The sequence below is a fragment of the Zootoca vivipara genome, chromosome 13 (genome assembly GCF_965207765.1).
Source record: "Zootoca vivipara chromosome 13, rZooViv2.hap1.1, whole genome shotgun sequence".
NCBI lineage: Eukaryota > Metazoa > Chordata > Lepidosauria > Squamata > Lacertidae > Zootoca > Zootoca vivipara.
The window spans coordinates 29,716,608-29,744,073 of record NC_142596.1 but is presented as its reverse complement, the minus strand read 5'-3'; the positions used below and the strand labels follow the sequence as shown (position 1 = coordinate 29,744,073).

At 48.0% G+C, this 27,466-nt stretch overlaps 1 protein-coding gene across 6 annotated transcripts; it reads left to right on the top strand.

Moving 5' to 3' along the window:
• The first annotated feature begins 605 nt into the window (after positions 1-605).
• Positions 606-26,961, top strand: SLC5A11 (solute carrier family 5 member 11). Of its 6 annotated transcripts, none has more exons than XM_088657170.1 (16): positions 606-1,543; positions 9,306-9,556; positions 11,509-11,580; positions 12,251-12,355; positions 13,524-13,583; positions 13,837-13,941; positions 16,551-16,656; positions 18,002-18,082; positions 19,336-19,541; positions 20,577-20,712; positions 21,379-21,486; positions 22,051-22,201; positions 22,461-22,629; positions 23,087-23,302; positions 23,700-23,871; positions 24,008-26,961. In XM_088657170.1, the coding sequence occupies exons 2-16, from the start codon at positions 9,443-9,445 to the stop codon at positions 24,226-24,228; spliced, it is 2,022 nt and encodes a 673-aa protein (XP_088513296.1). In that variant the 5' UTR covers positions 606-1,543; positions 9,306-9,442; the 3' UTR covers positions 24,229-26,961. The 6 variants fall into 6 exon arrangements, with proteins under 6 accessions (XP_088513296.1, XP_088513297.1, XP_088513295.1 ...); XM_088657169.1 differs by lacking the exon at positions 606-1,543 and adding an exon at positions 2,708-3,144; XM_035131136.3 differs by lacking the exon at positions 606-1,543 and adding an exon at positions 3,170-6,428.
• The last annotated feature ends 505 nt before the right edge of the window (positions 26,962-27,466 follow it).

Here is a 27,466-nt window from a genome sequence, read left to right as displayed (position 1 = left end):
CCTATGCTTTTCAACATCTACATGCAGTCGCTGGGAGAGATCATCAGGGGGTTTGGGCTGGGGGTTCATCAGTATGCAGATGACACCCAGCTCTCCCTCCCTTTTAAATCAGAACCAGTGAAGGCAATGAATGTCCTGTGTGAGTGCCTGGAGGCGGTTGGAGGATGGATGGCAGCTAACAGATTGAGGTTGAATCCTGACAAGACAGAAGTACTGCTTGTGGGGGAGAGGAGGCCAGCAGGTGTGGATGACTCCCTGGTCCTGAATGGGGTAACTGTACCCCTGAAGGACCAGGTGCACAGCCTGGGAGTCATTTTGGACTCACAGCTATCCATGGAGGCGCAGGTCAATTCTGTGTCCAGGGCAGCTGTCTACCAGCTCCATCTGGTATGCAGGCTGAGACCATATCTACCTGCGGACTGTCTCGCCAGCGTGGTGCATGCTCTAGTTATCTCTCGCTTGGATTACTGCAATGCGCTCTATGTGAAGGTGACCCAGAAACTACAACTAATCCAGAATGCAGCAGCTAGACTGGTGACTGGGAGCGGCCGCCGAGACCATTACACCGGTCTTGAAAGATCTACATTGGCTCCCAGTATGTTTCCGAGCACAATTCAAAGTGTTGGTGCGGACCTTTAAAGCTCTAAATGGCCTTGGTCCAGTATACCTGAAGGAGCGTCTCCACCCCCATCATTCAGCCCGGACACTGAGATCCAGCACCGAGGACCTTCTGGTGGTTCCCTCATTGCGAGAAGTGAGGTTACAGGGAAGCAGGCAGAGGGCCTTCTTGGTAGTGGCACCCGCCCTGTGGAACGCGCTCCCACCAGATGTCAAAGAGAAAAACATCTACCAGACTTTTAGAAGGCATCTGAAGGCAGCCCTGTTTAGGGAAGCTTTTAATGTTTAACAGACCATTGCATTTTAATATTTTGTTAGAAGCCACCCAGAGTGGCTGTGTAAACCCAGCCAGATCAGCGGGGTATAAATAATAAGTTGTTGTTGTTGTTGTTGTTGTTGTTGTTGTTGTTGTTGTTGTTGTTGTTGTTGTTAAGTCTCATCTTGCCTCTGGCTGCCCTGACCTGGCATGTCAATTTCTCAGCCAGAGCAACAGACCACATTTGCGTAAACCATGAGCCTATTGACAAGACCTGCTGCAGAATACTAGCATTTAGCAATTTTCTTAAAAGCAGCTACCAGCAAAAATGTCTGCAACTCAATATGAGGGCTTTGTGAAGATCTTAACTCCCCTCTCGCCCCCTCTGGCCCCGAAAGGAGAGCAGGGGAAGTGTGGCATAATGGCTCATGTGATGCCCTGAGATCACTTTGGGCACAATGCCCAGGGATGGGGCGGCTGTTCTTTTGTGCAAGAGGGTGGCAAGGGAACTGAGGCCCAGCTTTCACTTGTCTTGATGGGCGACGGTGTAGCAATGAAAAACTCCAAAGGAGAGAGAAAAGAGTTCTGGAGTTCCCAGTCAGCTCAACTTTTGCTATGGAGTCTTGTCAGCTGCTCTTCTGTCCCAAGAGGATGACGGTGCTTCCGCTGGTGGGTAAACTTTGGTCAATCCTTCTTCAAGTATGCAACCACTGCAGGGTGGGAGGTGATGGGTCTATCCCAAAATGCAGTGGGAAAACTTGGCACAGAGGGATCTTCCAAGCTCTCCAGTTTGTGTGCCTTTAATTTGTGCAATTGCATGCTGGCTGGCTGCCAAGTGCATAAGGCTGCGATCGATCGTGCAAGCAAGTTGTGAGTCGATTGGAGGGCTCCAATACATCGTCGCCTGCATTTGTGCTGGCTGCAATGAGGCCACAGCCCAAGTAGCTTCATTTCATGGGCCAGTTAAGTGGGAACAGCCTGACTGCAACTCACCCTCTGCCAGCAAGTCAAATGGTTTGGTGGCAAGTCTTTTTCAAAATTCTGCTTAGAATTTAAATGTTGGAATAAAAAAAAACTGACCCAGGTGCCTCAGTGTTTCAAGGTGAAGTTGCCTTGCTGCGCCCCTTTCCCTCTGCTTTTGAGATGCAGGTTGCTGGGCACGGGTATTGTGCCAGCTTTGCCTGCATGTAAAGAAAGGACTGTTTGGGGGAAAATGTTTGGTGCAAAACTGGAGGGGGTGGCACAAAGGTCAGGGTAAGCCTTACTTTCGAGTCATCTGTGTCTTGATAATGACTTCTCGACACGCTTTGCTGCCTGGCCACAATCTCTTCATCAAAACCAACTTCTTTTGATTGTTGTGTTATGATTTATAGTGCATTCAAAATAAGACCAAGCTAGCTTATAGGACAAACAACACAGAGGGGGGAGAGAAGTTTCAGACCGGAGTTTCAGAAAAGGAAACATTTCCAGCTGTACTTGGAAACAGGGACCTTCTGCATGCCAAGCAGATGTTCTGCCTTTGAGCTACAACCCTTCCCTTAAGGAACATCGGAACCTGCTTTACACCGAGTCAGACCATTGACTCTTAACCGCAGAAAGTTCTTCCTAATATTTAGTTGGAATTTCTTTTCTTGTGAGGAAGACATACTGCCTCTGATCTGAGGCAGAACATAGTCAGTGGCTAATAGCCATGGAGAAGTGTCTCCTCCACAAATCTGCTAAACCCTCTTTTAAAGTCATCCAATTTGGTGGCCATCACTCCTTCTAGTGGGAACTATGTGGTCTGTAAAGAAGGACTTCTTATTCTCCTGGTCTTCTGTCATTAAGCCTCCTTGGATGACCCCACTGGGTTCTAATATTATGATGGGACAGGGATGAACACTTCTCTATCAACTTTCCTCTTTATCTCTGGCATTCAATTCGCTTCTTTCCCTCTCCCTCCTTCCCTCCCTCCCTCTGCCTCTCCTCCAATGATTGCTTTCTGGAAGGTGGGGGAATGGCACACTTTGGAGTTTGACCCCCAAACCCCTGATAAGGAAACAACGTGTCCGTCCTTCTTGCAAGCCGCATCAACACAAAGCAAGCAGGCCTCCAATGAACTGAATGGCTCTGCCTATAAATTTCTCCTCTCACGCCTCGTGAAAATGTAAAACAGCCCCATTGGCAAATCCCCGTCTGCCCGCTGGCAATATTTAAGCCGTCTCGTGGATTGGCAAGAGGCTGGCGGCATCGAGGGTGACAGGAGAAAGAAATCCAAAGGTGTAGGCAGGGTAAGTCCCCTCAATGCTCATGGCTTGTGTGGAGGATTCTTATGGGTGGGTCTGGGGGCGCCTAGATCCGTCGGGGCTGCAAATGCAAATGCAAAAACCATAAATAGAATGGCGAGGAGCATCAGACCCGGTTCAGAGGTGGCAATGGGCCAGCCACATGGTCTGCTGGCTCTCTCTGGGCTGGTTTCAATGGAGCCGCTTCAATGCGCTGGTTGTTCTCTGGAAAGAACTGTCCCCTCCAACCCAGCAAAGGGCAGGCGCTTGGTGCCAAGGGAACTGAGCGGAATAAGACTGTGATCGGAATGGACAAAAAAGGTTGAAACTTTCCATTTCTTCAAGTCACAAGGAGGAAGCAATTCCAGGACGTGGACTTCACCAATGGAAATCAGGAGGGGAGAAGGGTGGGGAAGGGGTGCTGGCAATCTCAAAGGCTGGGGGATTTCACTGGGGATGCACAGACGTCTGCCCTAAGCCCCTGAGAGCATTGTGGGCCTTTAAACACAGCTGTGAATGGGATGGTTCAGACTCATCCACCTTTGGTGCAATTATTTTTTATTTCATGCCCCTCCTTTCCCTGTACAAGGTGGTGTACAGGGGCTCTCCCCTCCTCATTTAATCCCCCACAACAACCCTGTGCGGTAGGTTAGGGCAAGAGGCAGTGGCTGACCCACCCAAGGCCATCCAGTGAGCTTCATGGCCAAGTGGGGATTTGAACCCTGGTCTCCTGGGTCCTAGCCTGATGCTCTAACCACTACACCATGCTGGCTCTAAGCAAGGAGACAAAAGCCTTCTTGGTCAAAGCCTCAAGGATGGGGATTTCAAATTGGGTGGATGGGGAAACCCCTTGCCAGTTTGGGCAATGAAGTAAGATAGCCAGGCTACTGGTTCCCTCTGCTGGAAGAAATTGCCACTGGGACTTGGTACTCCAGGCAAAGAGCCCAGCAATGTCCTGTCCCTATGGGAGAATGGCTTCCCACAACTTGCTGGGCTCTTATGATGAGCTCTGGCTACTCTTTGTATGGGTGTCTCCACAGGCTTGTGAAAAATACCTTGGGAGCCTTCCATCCCACCCCCGCCAAATTGGAATGACAGCTCCCTCCCCAATAAGCACGGACCCTTGCCTGTAAACTTTAGACTTAATTTGCAAGGGGTAGTGTTTTATTTCCTGCCCCACCTAAGCCCCATATTCAGGCAGGCCTCGTTAGCCTGGGACAGGCTTTGCCAACTTGGCACATGCCAAATGTTTTGGGCTGCAACCCCCATTAGACCCAGGCAACTGGCCCTTCCTTGCTTAATTTTTTTGCATCCATAATGAATTACTGCAGCATTTGGGGAGAGAGCTTTTAACACTTTGCTCTTGCTGTGGTTTCCTGCTCTGCTACCTTCTCCCACAAAAAGTTTAAAAGGAGAGGGGACGACAGAGGACGAGAAGGTTGGACAGTGTTCTCGAAGCTACCAACATGAGTCTGGCCAAACTGCGGGAGGCAGTGGAAGACAGGAGTGCCTGGCGTGCTCTGGTCATGGGGTCACGAAGAGTCAGACACGACTAAACAACAACAAAGGCATTTGTTGATTTCCTCATATGTGTCCATGGGGAATCTTGCAAGGTTTTGGATTTTCCCAAGGGAGAGTTGGTGGCATATTTCTGAGGTGAAGTGGCCTGTTATCTGAAGCAGCGTCACAAATGAACCTTCCTTGCTTCCTTCCTGCGTACAACTCTAGTGCTTACTTTGTACCTGATATGCACTCAGTTTGTTTGCTAACTTCTCCTTACTGAGCTGGTATGTGCTGCACTGTGCATAAACATTTTGGGTTTATGCTGATTATGTCCATCTTAGATCACACTATCCATGTACATAGAGCTCACAGCATGCCACTCCTCTTTTCTGCTGTGTCAGAAAGTTCTTCTTAATGTTTAGCTGGAACCTCCTTTCTGGTAATTTGAATAGGTTGGCTTGAGGTCTCCTTCTGGAGCAGCAGAAAACAAGCTTGCTCCATCTTTCATGTCAAACCACCTCTCAGTCTTCTTCTCTTCTCCAGATAATTGTTAGATAATTGTACGCTGTTGTTTAAAACAACAACAACAACAACAGCCCATTGCTTGACAGTTGAGATAAGGCGTGTGATGCTGCTTGATGAGAATTAAGCCCATATTTAAAACGTTTCAGCAGGAAAACGTGCTTTGTGTGTGTCGCAGACAAGCTGTACGCTGAAGTTAATCTAGCACAAGATATTTTGGGTGCGATCAGAAACCCAGTGCTCACAGGAACAGAATGAGTATCGCGTTAGATTGTAATATTGTAGTACAGAATTCTAGTCCAAAACAGCAGGAGGGCACCAGGTTGGGGAAGGCTGTTTTAGAGGAACTCATTGAAAACATAGGCATTTCCTGCTGGTGCACCAGCACTCACCATGATGCCTGTTGCTTCTCTCCTGCATCTGGACACTGGAGACAGCTCCATTCTTAGCTATTATGGCTGGCATCCCACCCTCAAAGAACTTGTTCTTCTTCGTGACATGCAAATGAAATGGATCTATTTTCCTCTGTCGGATATTGTAAGGGTTGTAATGATGTCAGGCAATTTCTCTGGCACCCTTCCCAAAAGTCTTCAGCCCTGCAGGCTCCGTGCCCCGCAGCATTTTAGATGCTCCTTTGTTTATTTATTCAGAGCATATTTTTTACCCTGTTCAAAAGCCAAGAAGGCTCTCTGGGTGGCTTACAAAGATCAGTCGGAGGAGTGACAGTCTCTTAGCCTCTGAGGCTTTCGATATCTTTTTAGATATCACACAAGGAAAAGGGGATGGGGAGGGTAGAGGAAGGAGGAAAGCACCAAGTTCTTAAAGCTGCAGCTCTGGGATGAAAACAGTTCATATGGCATGGCTGCCGCAAGGTGTCAATTGAAGGATGGCCAAAGGCAGCTGGGAGGCAGTGGAATTGCCCTGCTTCTCTAGATTCAGCATCTACCGGTATAGGAAGAACTAGAGGAAGTGAAGCTCCTGGGAAAAGCAGGCATTTGGCCAATCAAGAAAGTGACACCCATCTGAAAGGTATTCCTCTGGCTCCTTGCCTCCTGCTCTGTACAGTGAGCACCTTAGAGCCAAGCGGAAGAACGTGTTTGTCTAGTCCCAGGGCTCCCACACAGAGCAGGGCAGCTTGGCTTCCGCAGCAGCCTCAGAGGATTCCTCCTCCCTTGGGCTGCTGCTCCAACACCTGGGCACAGCGAAGGCCTCCAAGGCTCCCGGCTGGCGTACCATTGGCTTGACCCAGACCAGCGTGTCCCACAGTAAGTGTTCTCTTCTTGGCATGGGGAGTGGAAAACATCCAGGTTTCTTTGCATTCTAAAAGGAAAACCCTAAAGCACAGCTATCCTATGAAATCTGGGCTTCTCCAAAGGTCGAGATGCAGTTCCCCAGCCAAAGGAGGAGGGGGAAGAGAGAGAGAATATGGGAGAGAAAGAAGCAACATGTATTAAAGGAAAGTGTGCACAAGAATAACTATATTAGGGACTAAACAAAATAAAAAAAATCCTTCCAGTAGCACATTAGAGACCAACTAAGTTTGTCATAGGTATGAGCTTGCGTGTGCATGCACACTTCTTCAGATACACTGAAACAGAAGTCACCAGACCCTTATGTATAGTCAGAGGGTGGGGAGGGGTATCACTCAGAAGGGTGGTGGGAATGGGTGATTGGCTATCAGCCAATCACCCATTTCCACCACCCTTCTGAGGGTGTGCATGCAGTGTATCTGAAGAAGTGTGCATGCACACAAAAGCTCATACCTATGAGAAACTTAGCTGGTCTCTAAGGTGCTACTGGAAGGATTTTTTTATTTTGTTTTGACTGCGTCAGACCAACACGGCTACCTACGTGTAACTAGTATATTAGGGACTGAACATGATATACAAAAATGAATTATATCAGGAAAAATTGCTTGCCCAAATGAACACAAATGTGTAATGAATTCTTTTTCTTTTAAAGTAGTTTGCAAACCAATGTGGAAATGCAGCAAACTGAATTTAGGATTGGAAAACCAAGGAACTGAAATGGTTTGATTTGTGTATCCATAGGGCACATGATCATGTGAAGGGATCATTGCATCAGGATGTCAAAGGGTCCCAGTGCTTAAGAAATGAACTTTGACCTTCTATTGACCTCACTGCTTAGGGGCTTGAGATGTTTGCTGTGGGGACCCCACACCAGGAAGCAACTCAGGCCCCTCGCCACCCACCTGGAGAACAGTCATGAAAAGCCTTTGTTGAGCCAAATGGCCCCAACCACCAGCTGCTAAGATCCTGGGGCCATGAGATGAGGTCCTTTAAGTCTTCTGCAGGTGACTCCGCCTTGGGAGCACAGGGAAGAAAGCACTGCTGCAAATGGACAAAGACATACGGTATACTGCAGAAAGGCCACCTCCTAAAGGAAAAGTAGTAGAACTGTAGAGCTGGAAGGGATGGCAAGGGTCATCCAGTTCAACCCCCTGCAATGCAGGAATAATATAAAAGTGGCTAGGGGTTACCTGTTGACAGTGACTGGCAGATGTCCTCCCTGAAGGAATCTGGGACCTTCTGTAGGCAGTTCAGATGCTCTCCCACTGAATTGAGCCTTACCCCAAAAGAAGGGGATTTGATGGTGTGTCTAGTCCAGGGTTGGGGAGCATGTGGCCCTCCAGATGTTGTTGGATGGCTACCTCCTGTCATCCCTGACCACGGAGTCTGCTGGCTGATGGGAGCTGGAATTGAACAACATCTGGAGGGCCACATGTTCCTCATTATAGAATTGTACAGTTGGAAGGGGCCATGAGGTCTTGAGAGTCCCATGGACTTCACGAAGATCAAACCTATCCATTCTGAAGGAAATCAGCCCTGAGCGCTCACTGGAAGGACAGATCCTGAAGCTGAGGCTCCAATACTTTGGCCACCTCATGAGAAGAGAGGACTCCCTGGAAAAGTCCCTGATGTTGGGAAAGATTGAGGGCACTAGGAGAAGGGGACGACAGAGGACAAGATGGTTGGACAGTGTTCTCGAAGCTACGAACATGAGTTTGACCAAACTGCGGGAGGCAGTGGAAGACAGGAGTGCCTGGCGTGCTCTGGTCCATGGGGTCACGAAGAGTCGGACATGACTAAACAACTAAACAACAACAACATGAGGTCTAGTCCAACCCCCCTGCAATGAGATTAAGAATCTCATGGTCTACTGACTCAGCTATCGCTGGTTTGCGGCCCAATTCTTCCAGACCCCTGAGCCTCCTAACCCAATACTTTCTACTCAGAAGGATGCCAACCAACCTAAGCAATGGACTCAGACATCTTCCAGAAAAAGATTCTTGGCATCCCCTTGGATTCTGCTCCAGAGGGGAGGAGGATCTGAACCAATGGCTTCCAATGACAAGAAAGGAGATTCTGACTAAGCATTGGGAAGAACTTTCTGAAAGTAAGAGCTACTCAATAATGGAATGGGCTGCCGCAGAAGGTGGTGCTCTCTCCTTCATTGGAGGTTTCTAAGCAGAGGCTCGATGGCCATCTGTCAGGGATTCTTGAGCTGAGATTCCTGCATCGCAGGGGGTTGGACAGATGACCCTTGGGGTCCCTTCTAACTCTACAACTCTGTGATTCTAGGTTTGGTAAGACACAGAGAGGCTTTTTCTATTGCAAGCCACTAATAAATTGAAATAGGGGTAACAGCAGCAACAGACATGGCTTTGCTTACTTTCACCACATGGAAAAACAATTCTTAAAATCAGCCCTTGCTTGTTGGATCCAGGAAGCTGGGATGCAAATGAGATGGTTTCCACGGGTTGGACTATAGATCTGCTTCTTGCTCAATCCCTTTGATCTGTTATGGTTGGCACAGTGTGATTGAACTCAAGGTGGAGTACCTCCCAATTACAGTCAACTTCTCTCCCTCCGCATGCTAGAGACTAGATCCTTCTTCCTGGATTCTGTTTTCTCCATGGAATCAGGAAATGGTACCCACCTCGGAGCAGTTTGGTTTGCATTTTCAGTCAATTGAGTTGCACACCTTTCCAGTCACAAGAAAATGTTTTTACTCTACAGGAACTTCAAGAGTGATCTCCAAGTAGGGGGATTTGATGGGCAGCAGATGTTGCTCAAGATCCTTACATATTTGTTGTATATTGCTCTCTCTCTCTTGGCCAGATAAACACACCAGGAAGGAAGGAAGGAAGGAAGGAAGGAAGGAAGGAAGGAAGGAAGGAAGGAAGGAAGGAAGGAAGGAAGGAAGGAAGGAAGGAAGGAAGGAAGGAAGGAAGGGTGCCCAGGAGATCCAAGTGGCAATGGAGCGAAGCACAACCACTCTGCCGCCTGCCTTCCCCCAACAGAGCTTGGAGGCTGTGGATATTGTTGTCCTGGTTCTGTACTTTGTATTTGTTATGGCTGTTGGACTGTGGGTAAGAAAGACATTTCCTTGATTGTTCTGTTCACTCCACATGGGCGCAGAGATCCAAAGGGAACTTAGGAATTTTATTTTATTTTATTTATTGCACTGCATTGCATTTATATCCCTCCTTTTCCTCCAAGGAGCTCAAGGTGCCATACATAGTTCTCCCCCTCCTCATTTAATTCCCACAACAACCCTGTGAGATTGGTTGGGCTGAGAGGCAGTGACTGGCCCACATGGTCACCCAATGAGCTTCATAGCTGAGCAGGGATTCAAACCCTGCTCTCTCAGCTCCTAGTCCAACACTCCAACCACTACACCACACTGGCTTTATACTGAGTCCATCTTGCTCAGTACTGTCTGCACTGACTGGCAGCAGCTCTTCAGGCTGTCAGACAGGAATCATTCCCAGCCTTACCTGGGAGCTTCTGGGCGCAAAGCAGATTCTCTGCCATTGAGTTACAGCCCTTCCTCTGATATAGGAAGCTGCCTTATACTGAGTCAGACCCTTGGTTCATGTAGCTCCTTATTGTCTACACTGACTGGCAGCAGCCATCCAGGAACCATCATAATTCCATGAGGTCATTTGTTACCAGGATAGACATACTCTCACTTTTGTTGAAATTTGTCAAAATGTGACTCTTGTCCTTTATTGGCAGATTCTAGAACTAGTTATTCTTAGCTCCTGGCACCCTCTGCCAGGGCAATCTGCCACCAGCTTTGGCACAGATTCCATACCCAGCAAGCAATGCAAGCACTCCATTCATTCATGTCTCCCTGCAGGTGTGATTGAGCAACTTGATGAGTCAAGGTAGTTCACTTCCTGCTTTTCCATGCTGCCAACAATTTCCACATGCAAATGGCCCAAGCACTTCTTGGTTGCCTTCCCAGCCATAAGCCTCCCTGCCTCTGCCAATAGAAACCACAGCCTAGTGCTCTCTGGAAAATGCCCAAGTGGGAATCTAAGAAGAGCCTGGCTGATATATAAGCCCCCCCCAAAAAGGGGGTGCATTTAGTCCAGCACTTCTTCATGCAGCGCATAGTTAAACTATGGAACTCGCTTCCACTGGAGGCAGTGATGGCCACCAACCTGGATGGCTATAAACAAGATAAGACAAATTCATGCAAGACAGGGCTATTGAGAGTCACTAGCCACAGCGACTGTGCTTTGCCTCCACAGCTGGAGGCAGCAATGCTTCTGAATCCCAGATTCTGGAAACCATAGACACGGAGAAGGCCCTTGATCTCGGATCCTGCTTGAAGGTTTCCTACAGGCATCTGTTGGGCTGCTGTGTGAGAACAGGAGGCTGGACTAGATGGGTCACTGGACTCATCCTTATGTTCTTTCTTCTCACAGTGGCCAACCAGATGTCCCAATAGAATCCTTGGTCCATCCATCTCAGTATTGGTTGGCAGCATTTCCCCAGAGTTTCAGGCAGGAGTTTCTCCCACAGCCCATTCCTGGCGATGCCATTGGGAATTGAATCTGGGACCTTCTGCATGCCAGGCAGATCCCCTCCCAATGAGCTACTCTGTCCCTTTGCAGAGTCGGCCTCAGGGTGTGCCCACACTTTGCTTGCCCCATGCCTACAAAGCATGGGTCTGAGCGGGTTTCTGTTTGCCCCGCCGCTTTCCCCAGGAAAGCCTGCTCTTTACCACTGAACATCAGTTCCCAGAAAAACTGATTGACATCCCTAGGGCACCTAGGTACACTCTTTGCCCATGGATCAAAATCTCCTGCCCAGAATGCTGCTGGTCTCCTCTCCTCCACCCCCAGTCACTGATGTAGATCTTCACTCACCTCTTCTTCCCTGGCGGCCATTTTGTGGCCCACCTCAGGCGCCAAAATGTTTTGGGCAGTCGGGTTGTTGCTGATGCTGTTGTTGAGGGTGACTTACTGCCGCCACTTCTGGCTTCTTAGACTTGCTTGTTTTTATCACTCTTTCTCTTTCCCTTTCTTAGTCCATGTGGAAAACCAAGCGAAGCACTGTGAAGGGCTACTTCTTGGCTGGAGGCGAGATGGTCTGGTGGCCAGTAAGCAATCTCCATTATGATGTCTTGGTGGGGTGTCTGTTGCAGAGAGGATCTGCTATGTGTTTGGGAAAGGGGCTGGAATGCAGAGAGTCCTCTGTCTGCCTTCAAAGCCTCAAGGTGTTTTTTATGAGGTCTTATCCCTGCATTGAGATTATTCATACGGGTACAACTCTCTCCTAGCTGAGGTCAGACAGGCGGGAGCTGAGTGCAGAAGGAGCACGATGTGTCCCCCACCTTTCCCTAATACCCCAGGAAAGGAATGTGTACAGAATGAAATGCATACATTATGGGGTAAAGTGTGTATAAAACACACATTTCAGTGAAAATTGCAGTTAGAGAAAATTGTCTTAGAGAAAATTCCTCCTCAAAAATGTGCAGAATAGACCAAATTGTATAGAAAATGTGTACAGTGGGAGAAATCACACTAAAACACTGATCATTTTTTGTGAGGGCTTTGAAAAAGAAAAACAGATAACCTCACACTGATGTGGAAACATGGTGAACTGAACTTAAGAGTGGGAAAACAAGAAACTGAAAGTGAACCAGTCCCCATAATGAGACCTGACAGCCTTTCCAGGGGACCTGGATGGAGTCCTTTCTCTGCCAGGCAAGATTAGGTGCTCTTGGCAAGGGCAGGAACTGAGCTGGCTCTCCCAACCTCTCTTCCCAGGTGGGGGCATCTCTCTTCGCCAGTAATGTTGGCAGCGGACATTTCATTGGCCTGGCTGGCTCCGGGGCAGCGTCTGGAATTGGTGCTACAGCTTACGAGTGGAACGTGAGTATTGCATTTATGACACAACCTGCTCCTGAGGATGATAATGTGTGTGTGTTGGGGCGGGAATGGACCTGAAGGAACATCTCCACCCCCATCGTTCTGCCCAGACACTGAGGTCCAGCTCCATCAGATGTAAAGGAAATAAACAACTATCCAATTTTTAGAAGACACCTGAAGGCAGCCCTGTTTAGGGAAGTTTTTAATGTTTGATGTTTTATCATCATCATCATCATCATCATCATCATCATCTGTTGGGAGCTGCCCAGAGTGGCTGGGGAAACCAAGCCAGATGGTATTTATACCCCACCAATCTGACTGAGTTTCCCCAGCCACTCTGGGTGGCTCCCAATAGAATATTAAAAACACAATAAATACATCAAACATTAAAAACTTCCTTTTACAGGGCTGCCTTCAGATGTCTTCTTAAAGTCAGATAGTTGTTTATTTCCTTGGCATCTGATGGGAGGGCGTTTCCACAGGGCGGGTGCCACTACCGAGAAGGCCCTCTGTCTGGTTCCCTGTAACCTCACTTCTTGCAATGAGGGAACTGACAGAAGGCCCTCGGCACTGGACCTCAGTGTCCAGGCTGAACGATGGGGGTGGAGAAGCTCCTTCAGGTATACTGGGTCGAGGCCATTTAGGGCTTTAAAGGTCAGCACCAACACTTTGAATTGTGCTCAGTCAGAAACATACTGGGAGCCAATGTAGGTTTTTAAGGACCGGTGTAATATGGTCTTGGCAGCCACTCCCAGTCACCAGTCTGGCTGCTGCATTCTGGATAATTGCAATTTCCGGGTCACCTTCAAAGGTAGCCCCACGTCGAGCGCATTGCAGTAGTCCAAGCGGGAGATAACTAGAGCATGCACCACTCTGGCGAGACAGATCTTTTGGCAGACTGTGCCCAGGTGAGCTGAGGGCCTTCTCAGTTTACTGCCCAGAAGCTCCCTCTTGATGGGCAGGTTCAAGATACACACACACCCTCTGACCCTCTCTCTCATCTTTGGCTTCTTTACGTTTAAAACAGACAGCCTTTCAAACAGAGGACTCAAAGTAGGGCATGCAGCCACTCTGTGGACCCAAAGCCAACACAGAGAGAGCTTTTGTATGGTTTTGTTGGTTCTCTGGTTGGATCCTGCTTATTTTGTTCCTGACCTGCTTCTCCTCACAGGGCATGTTCTGTGTCTTGGTGCTGGCATGGCTGTTTCTGCCGATCTATGTGGCAGCAGGGGTAAGTCCACCGGCCACACTATGGCCACTGTTTCCCATCAACCTTTTCAGAGAGCAGGAATCTGTTCCGAAACGGAGGTGCCAAGTTACGCATCATGTCATTTCTCGGAATTGTAGTCTTTAAAAACCTTAAATTCACTGTCTTGTCCTCCCGAGGTAAAAGGGACTGTGCCATTTCCGTGATGTTATTACTGCCTATATTTCGAACAATCTTTTCTTGCTCCTTTTCATCAATGCTGTCTTATTATTTCCAGGTGACAACCATGCCAGAGTATTTGCAGAGGCGGTTTGGGGGCAAAAGGATCCAGATTTTCCTAGCGATTCTCTACTTGTTTATCTATATATTCACCAAAATCTCAGTAAGTAAGGAGACGAGAGGAGACAGAACAGAATTGGCTTGGAAAGAGTAGGTCCACCGAGGCTTCCTAAGTGACCTTTTTCTGCCTTTCAATCTTTCTGACATGTTGTGTTGGCTTCTGAATGACAGGCAAATAGATGAAAGGAGGGAAGGATTTAATCTGGATTTAAGATTATGTAGGTTGCTGAAGGCTGAGGAAGATTTTGGGGAAAAGCCTGCTTCTCCTACCTGTTCTTTGATGCTAGATGTATTGAGCACACAGAATGATTTTACAAAGTGTTCCTTTGTGTTCTTCCTGTTGGAACAAGGGCAAGCGAAAGCAGTAGCAGCTCATTTTGCTTGAGAACAGAATCTTCTCCCTCCTTATCTATTTTGTCTGTTGGTGAGTTTCCTGCTTGTGGTTCCGCCTGTTTGGTTTGCTCCCTTTTTGTGAACTTATTTCTCTTGATATAGATGTACTGTAAAGGAGATGCAGCAGAACATCTGAGGGCTTATCCACACTTACCTCTGCTGTGCTGTTATCATGGTCTGCGATCTTCAGCTCTGTGTCTGAGTGCCGCCCTGCTTCCCCCCCCCCCCCCGCTCCAGAGCTTTTGCTGTGGAAACCTGCTCTTTAAAGCTCAATAAGAGCAAACATCAGTCCATGGAAACCCCAATTTGATGTCCAATTCAGCTTTAAAGAGGGTGTTTTCACAGGAAAAGCTCCAGAGCAAAACAAAAACCTTCAGACACAGACCTTATGCCTTGGTCCATTGAGCTAGTATTGTCTTGCAATGGCTTTCAGGGGTTTTCGATGAGGGACATTAGCAGCCTTGCTTGGAGATGCTGGGGACTGAACCTGGGACCTTCTGAATATTAGATGCTCTGCCCTGAGCCATGATGACCCTCTCCTGTGTTGTGCTGGACAGGGACAGAGGATGACTAGCCTGCCCGGTTTAGGAATTCTTCTTCTTTGGGGTCAATGGGTTTTAATGAGTAACTTACTAACACTTTCTCTTCAGTTGCTCATTAACAACCAGACAGCACTCAAGGCCACTACTACTACTATTACTACTGTTAATAATAATATGGACTGCCCCCCCTTCCAAATGAAGTGTCCTTTGCTTGTGTTTCGTCAATAGCAGGACCAGGGTGCATTTTTGCATCTAGCAAGAAGATGCTCCCAGTCTGGACTCCACACACAGATGCCTTGCTTTGCTGATGTCATCAAGTGGATCATTAGTTTAGTTTTAAGACTGATTCAAAACAATTATTGATGCACACAAATGGAATCCTGAAGTGATATACAGAGACAAGGGGTAGGGAGGGGGAGTTACTCGCATATGGGGGTCATATGGGGTTGGGGAATCCTTGTCCTCCCACCCCGCCCCAGGTCAGACTAGCTGGTGAGTTTGAGGCACTTGTGTGTGGTTGTTGGGTTAATTTCATTTCCATTGGGTTTGTTCACATCCCCAAGCTTCCTTTTGCCTGAGTTGTCCCGCACGAATTTTGCAAAGCCCTTTCCTGCGTTAAATGTAGCCTCAAATGTGCTTTTCTACTGTGTGGCAGTGATGCAGGGCATTCTGTGCTCCCTGAAATGTTGTGCAGATGCCTGATGAACCATCTTTTGACCCAGCTCAACACGGTGGCCCTATATTGTGTTAGGCTCATGACGTCTTCCATTTAATCACACACACCACCTTGAGTAGGCCTGCAGCAACAGAGGCAGCCCTGACAGTTAACTTCAACAGCATTCAGGGCAAACAAAACCCTCCCTTTTTAGCCATGGAGTGTGCATGAGAGCCAGTGTGGTGTAGTGGTTAGAATGTCGGACTAGGACCTGGGAGACCAGGGTTCAAATCCCCACTTGGCCAAAAAGCTCACTGCCTTGGGCCACTCACCGCTTCTCTCAGCCCAACCTACCTAACAAGGTTGTTTGGGGGGGGGGTTAAATGGGGAAAGGGAGGAGCATGCATATGTCTTGAGTTCCTTGGAGGAAAAGATAGAGTAGAAATTCAGGAAATAAAAAAATTCTCCTGTTTACAATTCAAGAGAATGTCAAATTAAAGAGGGACATGGCAGTGGTAGGGTGGTGTAAATCCCACCGTGCTTTTCTAGCAGCCTGGATTGGGGGCTACCCCCAATTCCCCACAGACTGCTACTGCTGCTCTCCAGCACCTGTTGAGTTTCCTGCTCCCAAGGAATGACTGAGCCATTGTTCCAGCTCTTCCTCTTCCAAACAAGCTTCTCCTTTGTCCAAAAGAGCTGAACAGAGCTTGGCTGTCCGTACAGGGGGTGGGGGTGGGGGTCCTTCAGCTGTAGGGCACAATGGAGCTGAGAGCATTTATTGGTCTACTTGAGGTGCCTCCAGTATTTTGCGGGAGTGGATCAAAGCCCTCTGCCACCCTCTAGTGCAACACACACACTTTGAAAAAGAATCAGGCTTTTTTGCCATTTGGAAAGCACACTGGAAAATGTGGGATGAGTGAATGGTTAATACGAGACGTGTAAACACCCCACAAACAAATCAAGATGAATGGAGGAGGGATCCTCACAGTCAAGTAGATCCAAAAGACCAGACGGAGTCTAACCTCAGTGTCCTCATACCTGTCTGGATTTTGTCTCCTCCAGGTTGACATGTACGCTGGGGCCCTCTTCATCCAGCAGGCTTTGCACTGGGATCTCTATGTGGCTGTCATTGGGCTGCTGGTTATCACAGCCATTTACACTGTGGCAGGTGAGTCTGATGAGAGAGAGAGAGAGAGAGCTAGCTCTGTCCTTATCTCTCTATTCAACCTCTAGGAGCAGATATGTCCGTTCCCCACCCCCACCCCAAATTAAGGGCTTTTCTAGCAGAGTTTGTTTGTATATTGCATTTCTATCCCAGTTTCCCACCTGAGAAGGGACGCGGGTGGCGCTGTGGGTTAACCCACTGAGCCTAGGGCTTGCCGATCAGAAGCTCGGTGGTTCGAATCCCTGCGACGGGGTGAGCTCTCGTTGCTCGGTCCCTGCTCCTGCCCACCTAGCAGTTCGAAAGCACTCTGGTTCGCCAGAAGCGGCTTTGTCATGCTGGCCACATGACCTGGAAGCTGTACGCCGGCTCCCTCGGCCAATAAAGCGAGATGAGTGCCGCAACCCCAGAGTTGTCCACGACTGGACCTAATGGTCAGGGGTCCCTTTACCTTTACCTTCCCACCTGAGCTTGAAGTTGCATCCATGGTTCTCCCCTTCTCATTTAATTCTCACAACAACCCTGTGAGGTAGATCAGGCTGAAAGGCAGTGATTGCCCCAAAAAGTCACCCAGGGAACTTCATGACTGAGTGGGGATTTGATTTCTGGTCTCTCCCAGGCCCTAGTCCGACACTAACCACTAGGTCACGCTGACTGTCCAAGATATCTTGCTGCCTCCGATAGCGGAATAGGTAGTTATTGTGGCTAGTAGCCTTATCCTTGATGAAGTTGTCTAATCCTTATTTAATGCCATCCAAGTTGTTGCTGATCGCTGCATCTCGTGGGGCGGAGTTCCATAGTTCCAATGGTGCATTGTGTGAAGATGTCCTTCCTTTAGTCTGAACCTCCCAACGTTGAGCCTCGTTGGATGGCTCTGAGCTCTATTCTTGTGGGAATCACAGAATCACAGTACTGCAGGGTTAGAAGGGACCCTGCAGTGAAAGCGGTTGGAGAGGGAGAAGCGCTTTCTGTACAGAAGCTGATTGGACTGGCTATTGGGTCTTATTTTGATATTGGCAATGGGGCACTATGTTCCTGAGGACAGCAGGCTACCCTAGAGGACACAGGGGAAGCTGGCCTCCAATATCTCCCGGTTGCTCCTTGCCTGCTCCAGCTTCTGCAGCCTGAGGCGACTTTCACTCTGCCTAATGGTAGGACCGGCTCTGCTTTTCATCAGTTATCTTATGGTGGTGATCTACCCAGAACAGGACTAGGTCAGCCACCATTTGACTGCACTGTGCAAGCAACTGGGCAGATGAGGCTTGACTAATGCAAGCCCAAATCTTTTGGCCAAGCTAATGTCCAGGCCAAGTTCCAAGCACAGGTCTTGCTTCTTCTGTTCCCTCTGTAGGTGGCCTGGCAGCTGTGATATACACCGACGCCCTGCAGACTGTCATCATGCTAGCTGGGGCGCTGACGCTGATGGCCTTCAGTAAGTATCTTAGAACCACAGAACCATAAAATTGTAGAGTTGGAAAGGACCACAAGGGTCATCTCATCCAACCCCTGCAATGCAGGAATATTTTGCCCAACATGGGGCATGACCCCATGCCCTGGGATGAACAGTCTCATGCTTTACTAGTTGAGCTCTCTTGTGAATGGGGTTTGGGGTTTGCCCTCTGAGATGTGATGCCAAGTTTTGCATGCAGGAGAAAGCTGCAGGTGTCCACTTCATTCATTGCTACCTGACTTTCCTCGTACCTCCTTGAGTGGCTGCAGCGCAGCACCTAAGCATGTGATCTAGGACATCTCTGGGTTGAGTCTGGCCTCAAGCTCAAGCAGGCCAACTCAGTCTCCTGGTTTGCAGTACAGTATAGGCATAATAATAATAATAATAATAATAATAATAATAATAATAATAATAATGACAATTCATTGCCCACCCTTCACCCTAAGGGCACATGACAGGATTAAAATATAATATTAAAACACTGTTTGAAAATCAGTTTAAAACAACTTGCAATGAGGTTGGTCCTATAATATGCATCTCCATTGTCAAAAGCTTGGGTAAAGAGGCGCGTCTGCAGCATTCACGAGAAGCTGTACAATGAAGGTACCAGGTGCAGCCAGATGGGCGGGGTATAAATATTAAATTATTATTATTATTATTCTGTGGGAAGGGAGAGCCACAGCTTAGGGGCTGCCACAGAGAAGACCCTGTCCTGGGCTGCCGCCACTCCAACTTTCTGAGAACACCTGAAAGGGTCTCTAGCATTCACCTATTTTAAGACTTGTCATGAGCAGACACTCGCAGAGGTCCAGAGATGCCTGAGTTATTTCTAGTCTTTGAGGTCCCTAGTCAAAAATAAAAATATCATATAATCAGCTGATATGAGAGCACCCCTTCATCACGATCTTACGTTGTGCCATCAGAGCCAATATTTTTAACAATATTTATGAATGTTTTAAACTCTCTTAAGATGACAAAATCTGTAACAGTTAACCAAAAAGTTATGTCTTCTACCAAACCACACCTCTTCCTTGCTTAAATCTGCAGCTCTAAGCTGAGAGAGCGTGTCACATTCTTGGGCTCATGTCAAGACACGCTACCTCACAATGGAGAATTCTTCCCTAAAGCTCATTGAGAAACTTAGCAGTTTATCAAAACACCACAGCAGGCCCAAGCAATACAAATACTGAGCACCGGCAGGAAATCTGAATATCGTTTACTCTTCAACTTTCCAGGTTTTTCCAAAGTTGGAGGGCTGGAAGACTTGCAGAACAGATACTTCCAAGCCATTGCGAGCAACAACAGTGGCAACAACAGCTGCGGTTTGCCCAGGGACGACGCTTTCCACATCTTCCGGGATCCTGTCACGTCTGACCTTCCCTGGCCAGGAGTGCTGGTTGGAATGACCATCCCCTCGCTGTGGTACTGGTGCACAGACCAGGTGGTTGTCGTTGTTCTTGTCGTCGTTATTAATATACCACCCTTCAGCTGAAGATCACAGGGCCAGGGGCATAGCAAGGGGGGGGGTGTAGGAGGTGCGGCACATCCGGGTTCCACTCTGGGGGGTGGTGGTTACACTCAGCGGCGCCCCCCCCCCAGTGAGCGAGCAGCCAGCCACCACCCGGTGAAAGCCTCACTCGGCGGCTGGCTGCTTCCTGACTTGCTTGGCGGGCACACACTTTGCTTCTTTCTGCTCGGGCGGAGGTGAGGGGTGGGCCAGAGAGGGGCATCAGCGGCTGCTGACCTAGCCTCCCTGGCCTGCCCCTCGCCTCTGCCCGAGCAGGAAGAAGCAAAGCACACGCCGAGCAGGTGAGCGAGCAAGCTGCGGAGTGAGACTTTTTACCAGGCGGCAGGGCAATGGCGCCTCCCCAAGCCGCCCGATAAAAAACCTTGTAAAGTGCTGGGGCGGTTTGCCGGCAGCGCCCCTCCAGTACCATACGTACAGTGCTGGGGGTCCTCTGCTTGTGGCTGCGGCCATGAACGGAGGACCCCAGCAACATCCCTGTACAGCACTGGGGCGGTTTGCCATCGCCGCATAGCGCACATGTGCGGTGCCGCTGCGTACACCGCATGCGTCGTGCACGGCAACGCCCTGCCCCCGGGTGCATGCCCCTGGTGCCGCTCCGGACACAAAATACATAATACATAATAAAACAAGAACAAACCAATAACCCCTCTCCCACAAACACAATTAAAAGGACGTAGAATGTTCCTCGGGGCTTCTAAAATCCATTTTTTGTTGTCCTGCCCTTTGTCCCCACATGACAGGGGTATAATTTAAAAGTCAGAAAATGCCAAAGGATTTTGCCAATGCAAAATTGATGTGAGTAACAACTTCAAACCAAAAGGGAAATATCACTGGACAGGCCCTGAACCCAACACCTCCATCGTTATAACTCCAGATAAGCCACTGCCTCCCTCTGCATCTCTCAGGTGGTCTTAGATGGGCCAACCTGTCTCCTTCCTTACGTTGCAGGTCATTGTTCAAAGATCTCTGGCAGCCAAGAACCTCTCTCATGCCAAAGGGGGAGCCTTGCTGGCCTCCTACTTGAAAATCCTGCCCTTGTTTATGATGGTTCTGCCTGGCATGATCAGCCGCATCCTCTTTCCAGGTAAGAAGGAAGAATAAGATGCCCCCTGATGCTGCAGAGTGTAGTGAATCGTGGAGTTAGAGGGTACCCACCCCCCAAGGGTCATCTAGCCCAACCCCCTGCAATTCAGGAATCATAGTTAAAGAATCCCTGGCAAATTGCCATCCAACTTCTGCTTAAAACCCTCAAATGAAGGAAAGCCCGCCATGTTCTGAGGTTGTCTGTTCCACTGCTGAACAGCTCTTACTGTCAGAAAGTTCTTGCTGATGTTCTTCTTCCTTGTCATTTGAATCCATTGGTTTGAGCGGTGAGAACGTTGGACTCACTGGGTGACCTCGAGGCCAGTCATTGCATCTCTCAGCCTAACCTACCTCGCAGGGTTGTTGTGAGGATTAATTGAGGAGGGGAAGAGCCATGTAGGCTGCCTCGTATTTCAAAACTGCCAGCACATTCCAAAAATAAAATGTGCCATAAAACCATCAAAACATCATAAAGTCGCAAGATGCAGAACCAACAACCAAACCAAATTAAATAAGTTTTCTGAAATAGACTTGTTTTCAGTAGGTGACCTGCCTCTTGATTACAGATGATTTGCAAACAGTTCCCCATTCATTTTTACGCCCTTGGCTCCCCCCCCCACTCTCTCACAGCTATTTACAACAAGTTTAAATTACATTTTCATCACAGATCTCGTGGCTTGTGCTGATCCGGTCGCCTGCAAAAGGATCTGTGGCAACCCATCTGGATGTTCTGATATTGCATACCCCAAATTGGTCATTGAACTTTTGCCAATTGGTAAGGAGGAAGGGGGGGGGGCTTCTCAGCAACCCGAACAGAGATGCAGGTGGATGGAAATTTAGCTGTAGGTGAGAGACCAACAGCACTTTCGGATGGTAACAAATAAAGTCCAAGATGTTCGAGGACAAGGGGCGGTGCTCATTGGAACTGGTGGGGAAGAAGGCAGGGAGGCCAACATTAGGTGGAGTCAGAGCCAATGACAGGCAGAGCTAACTAATTTTCATTTTGTCCCCGTTCTCCTCCCTGCCATGTTCAGCTGCCACCATGGCTCAGTAAACAACAGAGTTATTTGCAAAGTTTTTTTGGGTGGCCCTGGGGCATGGCATGAGCTTATCTCTGAAGACCAGTTGTCAGGTACCACAAATGGGGAGAGTGTTGCTGTTAAACCCAGGCCCCCTTTGCTGGCTTCCCAGAAGAGATGGCTGAAGACCATGACCTGGATGGACCCCCTTTAGCCTTGATCCAGCTGCTGCAGAGCTTTTCTTATATTAGGAGAGAAGTGGGCACTCTGGTTGGTCCAGGGCACCCCTCGCGAGTGATGGGCTCTCCTTTGGCTTCCAGGACTCAGAGGTCTGATGATGTCTGTGATGATCGCAGCACTGATGTCCTCCCTGACTTCCATCTTCAACAGCGCAAGCACCATCTTCACCATGGATCTCTGGCGAAATATCAGGCCCCTCTCTTCCGAGTGGGAGCTCATGATCGTTGGCAGGTAAGGTGCCCCATGGGCGAGGTGGTGCACACTCAACAGGAGTCCCAGAAGATCCCAGGGTAGACTTCCAATAGTTAGATCATAGAATTTTAGGGTTGGAAGGGACCCCCAAGGTCCCTCCTCCATCCCCCTGCAATGCAGGAATCACAGCTAAATCTCACTTTGATACAGCCTTTTATGTTTCAGGACTTACTCTTTCCTTGCCATTAGAAATCGGTAGCAAAACGAAAAGATAATGAGGCCTTTCTCCTTGATTCAGGGTCTTTGTCCTGCTCCTTGTAGTCATTTCCATCTTATGGATTCCGCTGGTCCAGGCCAGCCAGGGGGGACAGCTCTTCATTTACATCCAGACCATCAGTTCCTATCTGCAACCGCCCGTGGCCGTGGTGTTCATCCTGGGCTGCTTCTGGAGAAGAACAAATGAAAAAGTGGGTGAGATGCAGGTTCTCGTGGAAGTCCTGAGCGGTGGGAGTTGTGAGCTGCGTTATTTGCAAAGTTTTTTGGGTGGCCCTGGGGTATGGCATGAGTGTGTCTCTGAAGACCAGTTGTCAGGTACCAAAAATGGGGAGAACATCTTCTGATGCAAATCATTGCAATTTTTTTTTATGTGTGTTCCAAGTATCAGTATATTTACCCATACAAAATATGTGTCTAAAAGCAATCCATTTCTATGCTGCAAGGGTTGTCATATCTTCTATCCATTGATCAAAAGGCACCAAGTATTGTTTCAAATTTCAAAGGATTGTTGGGCTTTGGTTTGTGGATTGTTTTGAGATGGCTGAATTCAGCAGATGTGCCCTAAAAGGGGGATTAAACCAATTTTCCACTTGACTGTGCTGTAGATGCCTCTTCTTGTTCCAACATGGGATTCTTCCTTCCTCCCAGGGGGCATTCTGTGGCCTTTTGATTGGGATGGGAATGGGCCTGATCCGAATGGTGCTGGATTTCATCTACCCGCTGCCACGGTGCGATGAGGCAGACGGCCGTCCAGCGGTGGTGAAATACGTCCACTACCTCTACTTCTCAATGATCCTGAGCCTGGCTACGCTGCTTGTGGTGGTGACTGTTAGTCTCCTGACAGAGCCTCCTTCAAAAGAAAGGGTGCGTAATTCCAGCAGGCATTGCCAACTCTCGTTTCTGGACCCATCTTCTTGGGCGCTTTAAAACCCAATCAAATTAGAGCAGCTCTGAAACCTGGAACAAATTAGGTGACACCCAGGGTGGATCTACACACGGTGGGGGGGGGACTTTAAACAAGTCAGAAATTAGATCGTTCTAGTAAAAGGGGAAAAAATCCCTATGGAAAACCGTTGTTTCAAAATTTCCTGCTCTCTGTCGCCATCTGGTGTTGCATGTTTAAAGTGTGATCAAATCACTGTTTCTTTACTAATGTAGCTGAGTCCCCACGCTGTCCCTTTAAAACACTTCTATGCCGCTTCATCAACCACAGATAATCCTGGGATCTGTAGTTTGTTAAAGGTGCCTTTTGTCCTAACAGATCGCCCGCCTCACCTGGTTCACCCGCAAGGATGCTCATGTAGAGAAGGATGTCCTTCCACAAGCTCCCGGAAGCCCTGCTGTCCCTCTCCCTGCCAGTGGTGTCCATGAGGCTGGTCCTCGTTCTCCAGTGCAGCTTGAGATTAGTGATGGCCCTGAAAACAATAAAAACGGTAAAACTTACCAGTGACCCACAGAGAACAGAGTTCAGTTGGTAGAGCATGAGACTCTTAATCTCAGGGTCATGGGTCCATTTCCCATGTCCATGAGCCTGACCACTGATTTACTGCTAACTTGTCTCTTCTTCAGGTTCCCTGGATTGTAAGAAGACCTCCAAACTCACAAGGCTGTTTTTGTGGATCTGTGGAATGGAGAGCAGGAATTCGGACACTCCAAAATCTGCTGCAGAATTGAAAAGTGAAACCGCCCTGGCTTCCACGAAGGAAGCACCTTTTGTGAAGCACATCCTCAACGTCAACCTGATCATCTGCTTAAGCGCAGGCGTCTTCCTCTGGGCTTACTTTGCATAGCACCTAGCCTCGTCTATTCAAGGACGCTGTTCAGCGCCAAGCAGATGGGCATTGCTATAGGAAGGACTAAGGCGAATGATAACACTTAATAACGACCCTGTACCAGACACTGTGTTTTTTAAAATTCTCAAGGAAAGTAAAAAGGGCCTGAATGTTTGCAGATGGACTTGAAGAATTTGCAGTAGGAGAACTCCAGAGCCTCTCCAATGTAACTGGGTCCCTGGCGGTGATTTGGGGGCAAAGTCCATTAGCAGGTGTGCTTGGCACAGTTATTATTTAAACAAATGAGACACCGTTCTTTTGCCATGCGTTTCCTGACAGTCGCATGACCCCACATGCGGCAGGTGTCTTTTGTGGCTCTGGGGGTTGTAGCCAGCTAAGTTCTACTCAGAGTAAACCCATTGAAATTAGCAAACAATAGATAGGACTATGGAACTAACTATTCCCTAGGAGGCAGTGAGGGCCACCAACCTGGATGGCTTTGTAAGATAATTACTGTAGATAAATTCATGGAGAGCTATTAATGTCTACTAGCCACGAGGGTTCTGCTCTGCTCGGAGACAGCAATGCTTCTGATTCCTGGCTGCTGGAAACCATAGGAAGGGAGAGTGAACTTGTGCTCAAATCCCACTTTTGGGTTTTGGTTGACCCTTGTGAGAACAGGATGCTGGACTAGATGGTCCACTAGCCTGATCCAGCAGGCTCTTCTTAGTTTCTTACATTAGTATCACTCACTATTCCCTTGGGCAGGCATCCCTAAACTTCGGCCCTCCAGATGTTTTGGACTACAATTCCCATCATCCCTGACCACTGGTCCTGTTAGCTAGGGATCATGGGAGTTGTAGGCCAAAACATCTGGAGGGCCGCAGTTTGGGGATGCCTGCCCTTGGGTCTGTTCTAAGTAGGACTAGCATTGGATACAACACGGGGTCTTTAATAAAGCCTTTGCCGACCTGGTGCCCTCTAGATGTTTCGGACTTCAAATCCCATGTGGCTGTGCTGTCTAGGGCTTATGGGAGTTGTAGTCCAAAGTGTCTGGAGCACTCCAGGTGAGCAAAGCCTGCTTTAATGCCACAATGTTTAGCTATGGGGACTCATGCCATGGTGATGCTCTTCATACCAGAACCGTGTTCATGCACTGAATCCTCCATAGGAGCTCACAGCCTCTTTGGTCCTCCCCAATCCTCTTAGCTCAGCGTGGCACAAACCATCATTAAGGCAGATAGTTCTTAACCACAGATCCAGGTTCAGACAACATGCTAAGGCAGCTTTGGCTTAGCTGCCATACTGAGCAAAAAGGGACCGAACAAAGCTGCTGCAATCTCCTCCTTCCTGGGAGTCGTACTTTGACTTAGCATCACATGCAAAAGTTGCCACAGTGAACAAGTATTGTTCCTTGTCCTGAGCCTACTGTAGTTCAAGGTGGGTGACTTTCTCCCATAGCTTGAACCATGACAGCTTAACAGGCATACAGTTTATTTGAAACATTGGAAGCTACCTTATATTGAGTCAGACCTTTGGTCCATTGAGCTCAGTATTGCCCACACTGACCAGCAACAACCGTCCAGGGTTTCAATCCCGAGTCTCTCCCAGCCCTACCAGGAGATGCCAGGGATTAAACTGGGGACCTTCTGCATGCAATGCAGGTGTCCTGTGCACCGAGCTAAAGCCCTTCCGTCTACATTTGTAGGACAGGCATGTCTTAAGGTTCTCAGTCACTACAAGAACAACCTGTTATGTTCTGTTTAATATCCTGCAGATATACATCCCAGGCATTCTCGATTTACAAATGTATATTTCAGTGGTGTCATACAATGCCAATTTTGTGTTAAAAGATAATATTAGGGGCTGATAAAAAAATGGCATTCTCTTGAAGTGAACATGCATTGCAGGGGGTTGGACTAGAGGACCCTTGGGTGTCCCTTCCAATTATACAGTTCTGCGATTCTATGAAAGGTTCTTTAGCAGGGTGCTAAACTTCAGTTTAACAATGAAGGAAAAGGTAGCAAAATGAACTTTTCTAGAGTGCAAGAAGACTGCATAACCCCCCAGAAACATCTGTGGACATAACTAGGAAGGAGAAAGAGTTGCTTGTTGAAATGGCCAACATATTTGTGAGGTTTTCAATGGGAGAGTGTTTTGACGGTGTCCCTTTTACTGTACAAAATAATGCAGAGAGTATTTTTGTGGAGTATTTTATGAACTGTGTCATGTTTTTCATGGACTTGTAAAAACAAAAACAAATCAATGTGTGTGTGTTTTTATTTATTATTCTGAATGGAGTCAGGCATCTGTGCAAGGATGCCTCGATATGTCTGAGCTGGCTTCAGTTTTCCTCATCATGCAATAACCAGTCTAACCCAGTGGCCTCTTCATACCAGCTCCAGGGTGATGTGGGAAAGTTGCATGCAATGCCCTGGGAAATGTCTGCGGAGCCTATCCTTGTCTTTGGAGAACCCAGGGAAGTTAAATGCGATGCTGATAATATTTGAACCTCGACTGTGTGATTCTAGCGTAGTGCAGCCCAAATTGTCTTTCCTCAGAAAATGAGTGTCTTTATAACAGCTGCCTTAACTGCGTAGAAGAAATTCAGCACTGAAAATAGACTAAGCTCAACCTTGGTTGGCAACAAATGTCTTTAGATAACCTGGATTAGATATACTTGCTTCTTTCTGAGTTTTGGGAAGGCTCCTCTCCAAGAAGTAGTCTTGCTATTTATTTATTTCTAAAGGGGGGAAAAAAACCCAAGATACATTCCAACACCACAAACAAAGACTAGGTTTGCCTCCAGACGGCCTGTTTAATCAGCATTCAACCTGATTTGTTTGCAGAGAGATTAAACTGTCCAGCGGGTGTCTTCATCCTGATTTGTTTCTGGGGAGATTAGGTGTCAGTTTCGTCAAGCAAGTGTTTTAATAAATATCAAAATAAAATTATCCCACACTTTTCAGTGCACTTTTCCATCTCTTTTCTGTCTGATCTTTTGAATCGAAGCATTGCTGGCTGGTTGTTTCTATGGCAATACACCTGTACTTGGCCAAATGTTTAGTCATGTAAAAATAAGCTTTAAGTTATGTTAACGGGTCTTTTAACTTAACAAAAGAGACTGGTTTGACCACTCCGGAATAAGATCAAAAGAAGAGCCTGCTGGACCAGGCCAATGGCCCATCGAATCCAGCATTTGGGCCTCTCAGTGGCCAACCAGATAACCCAGTGCGAAATCCACAAGCAGGACTCC

Excerpts from the sequence above, each read along its gene's own strand:
- SLC5A11 (XM_088657168.1), top strand. The coding sequence starts at position 9,239 with ATGGGCAGCAGATGTTGCTCAAGATCCTTACATATTTGTTGTATATTG. Across the intron at positions 20,713-21,378 it reads CAGCCGCATCCTCTTTCCAG|ATCTCGTGGCTTGTGCTGAT; the intron begins GTAAGAAGGAAG and ends TTTTCATCACAG. Across the intron at positions 21,487-22,050 it reads CATTGAACTTTTGCCAATTG|GACTCAGAGGTCTGATGATG; the intron begins GTAAGGAGGAAG and ends TTTGGCTTCCAG.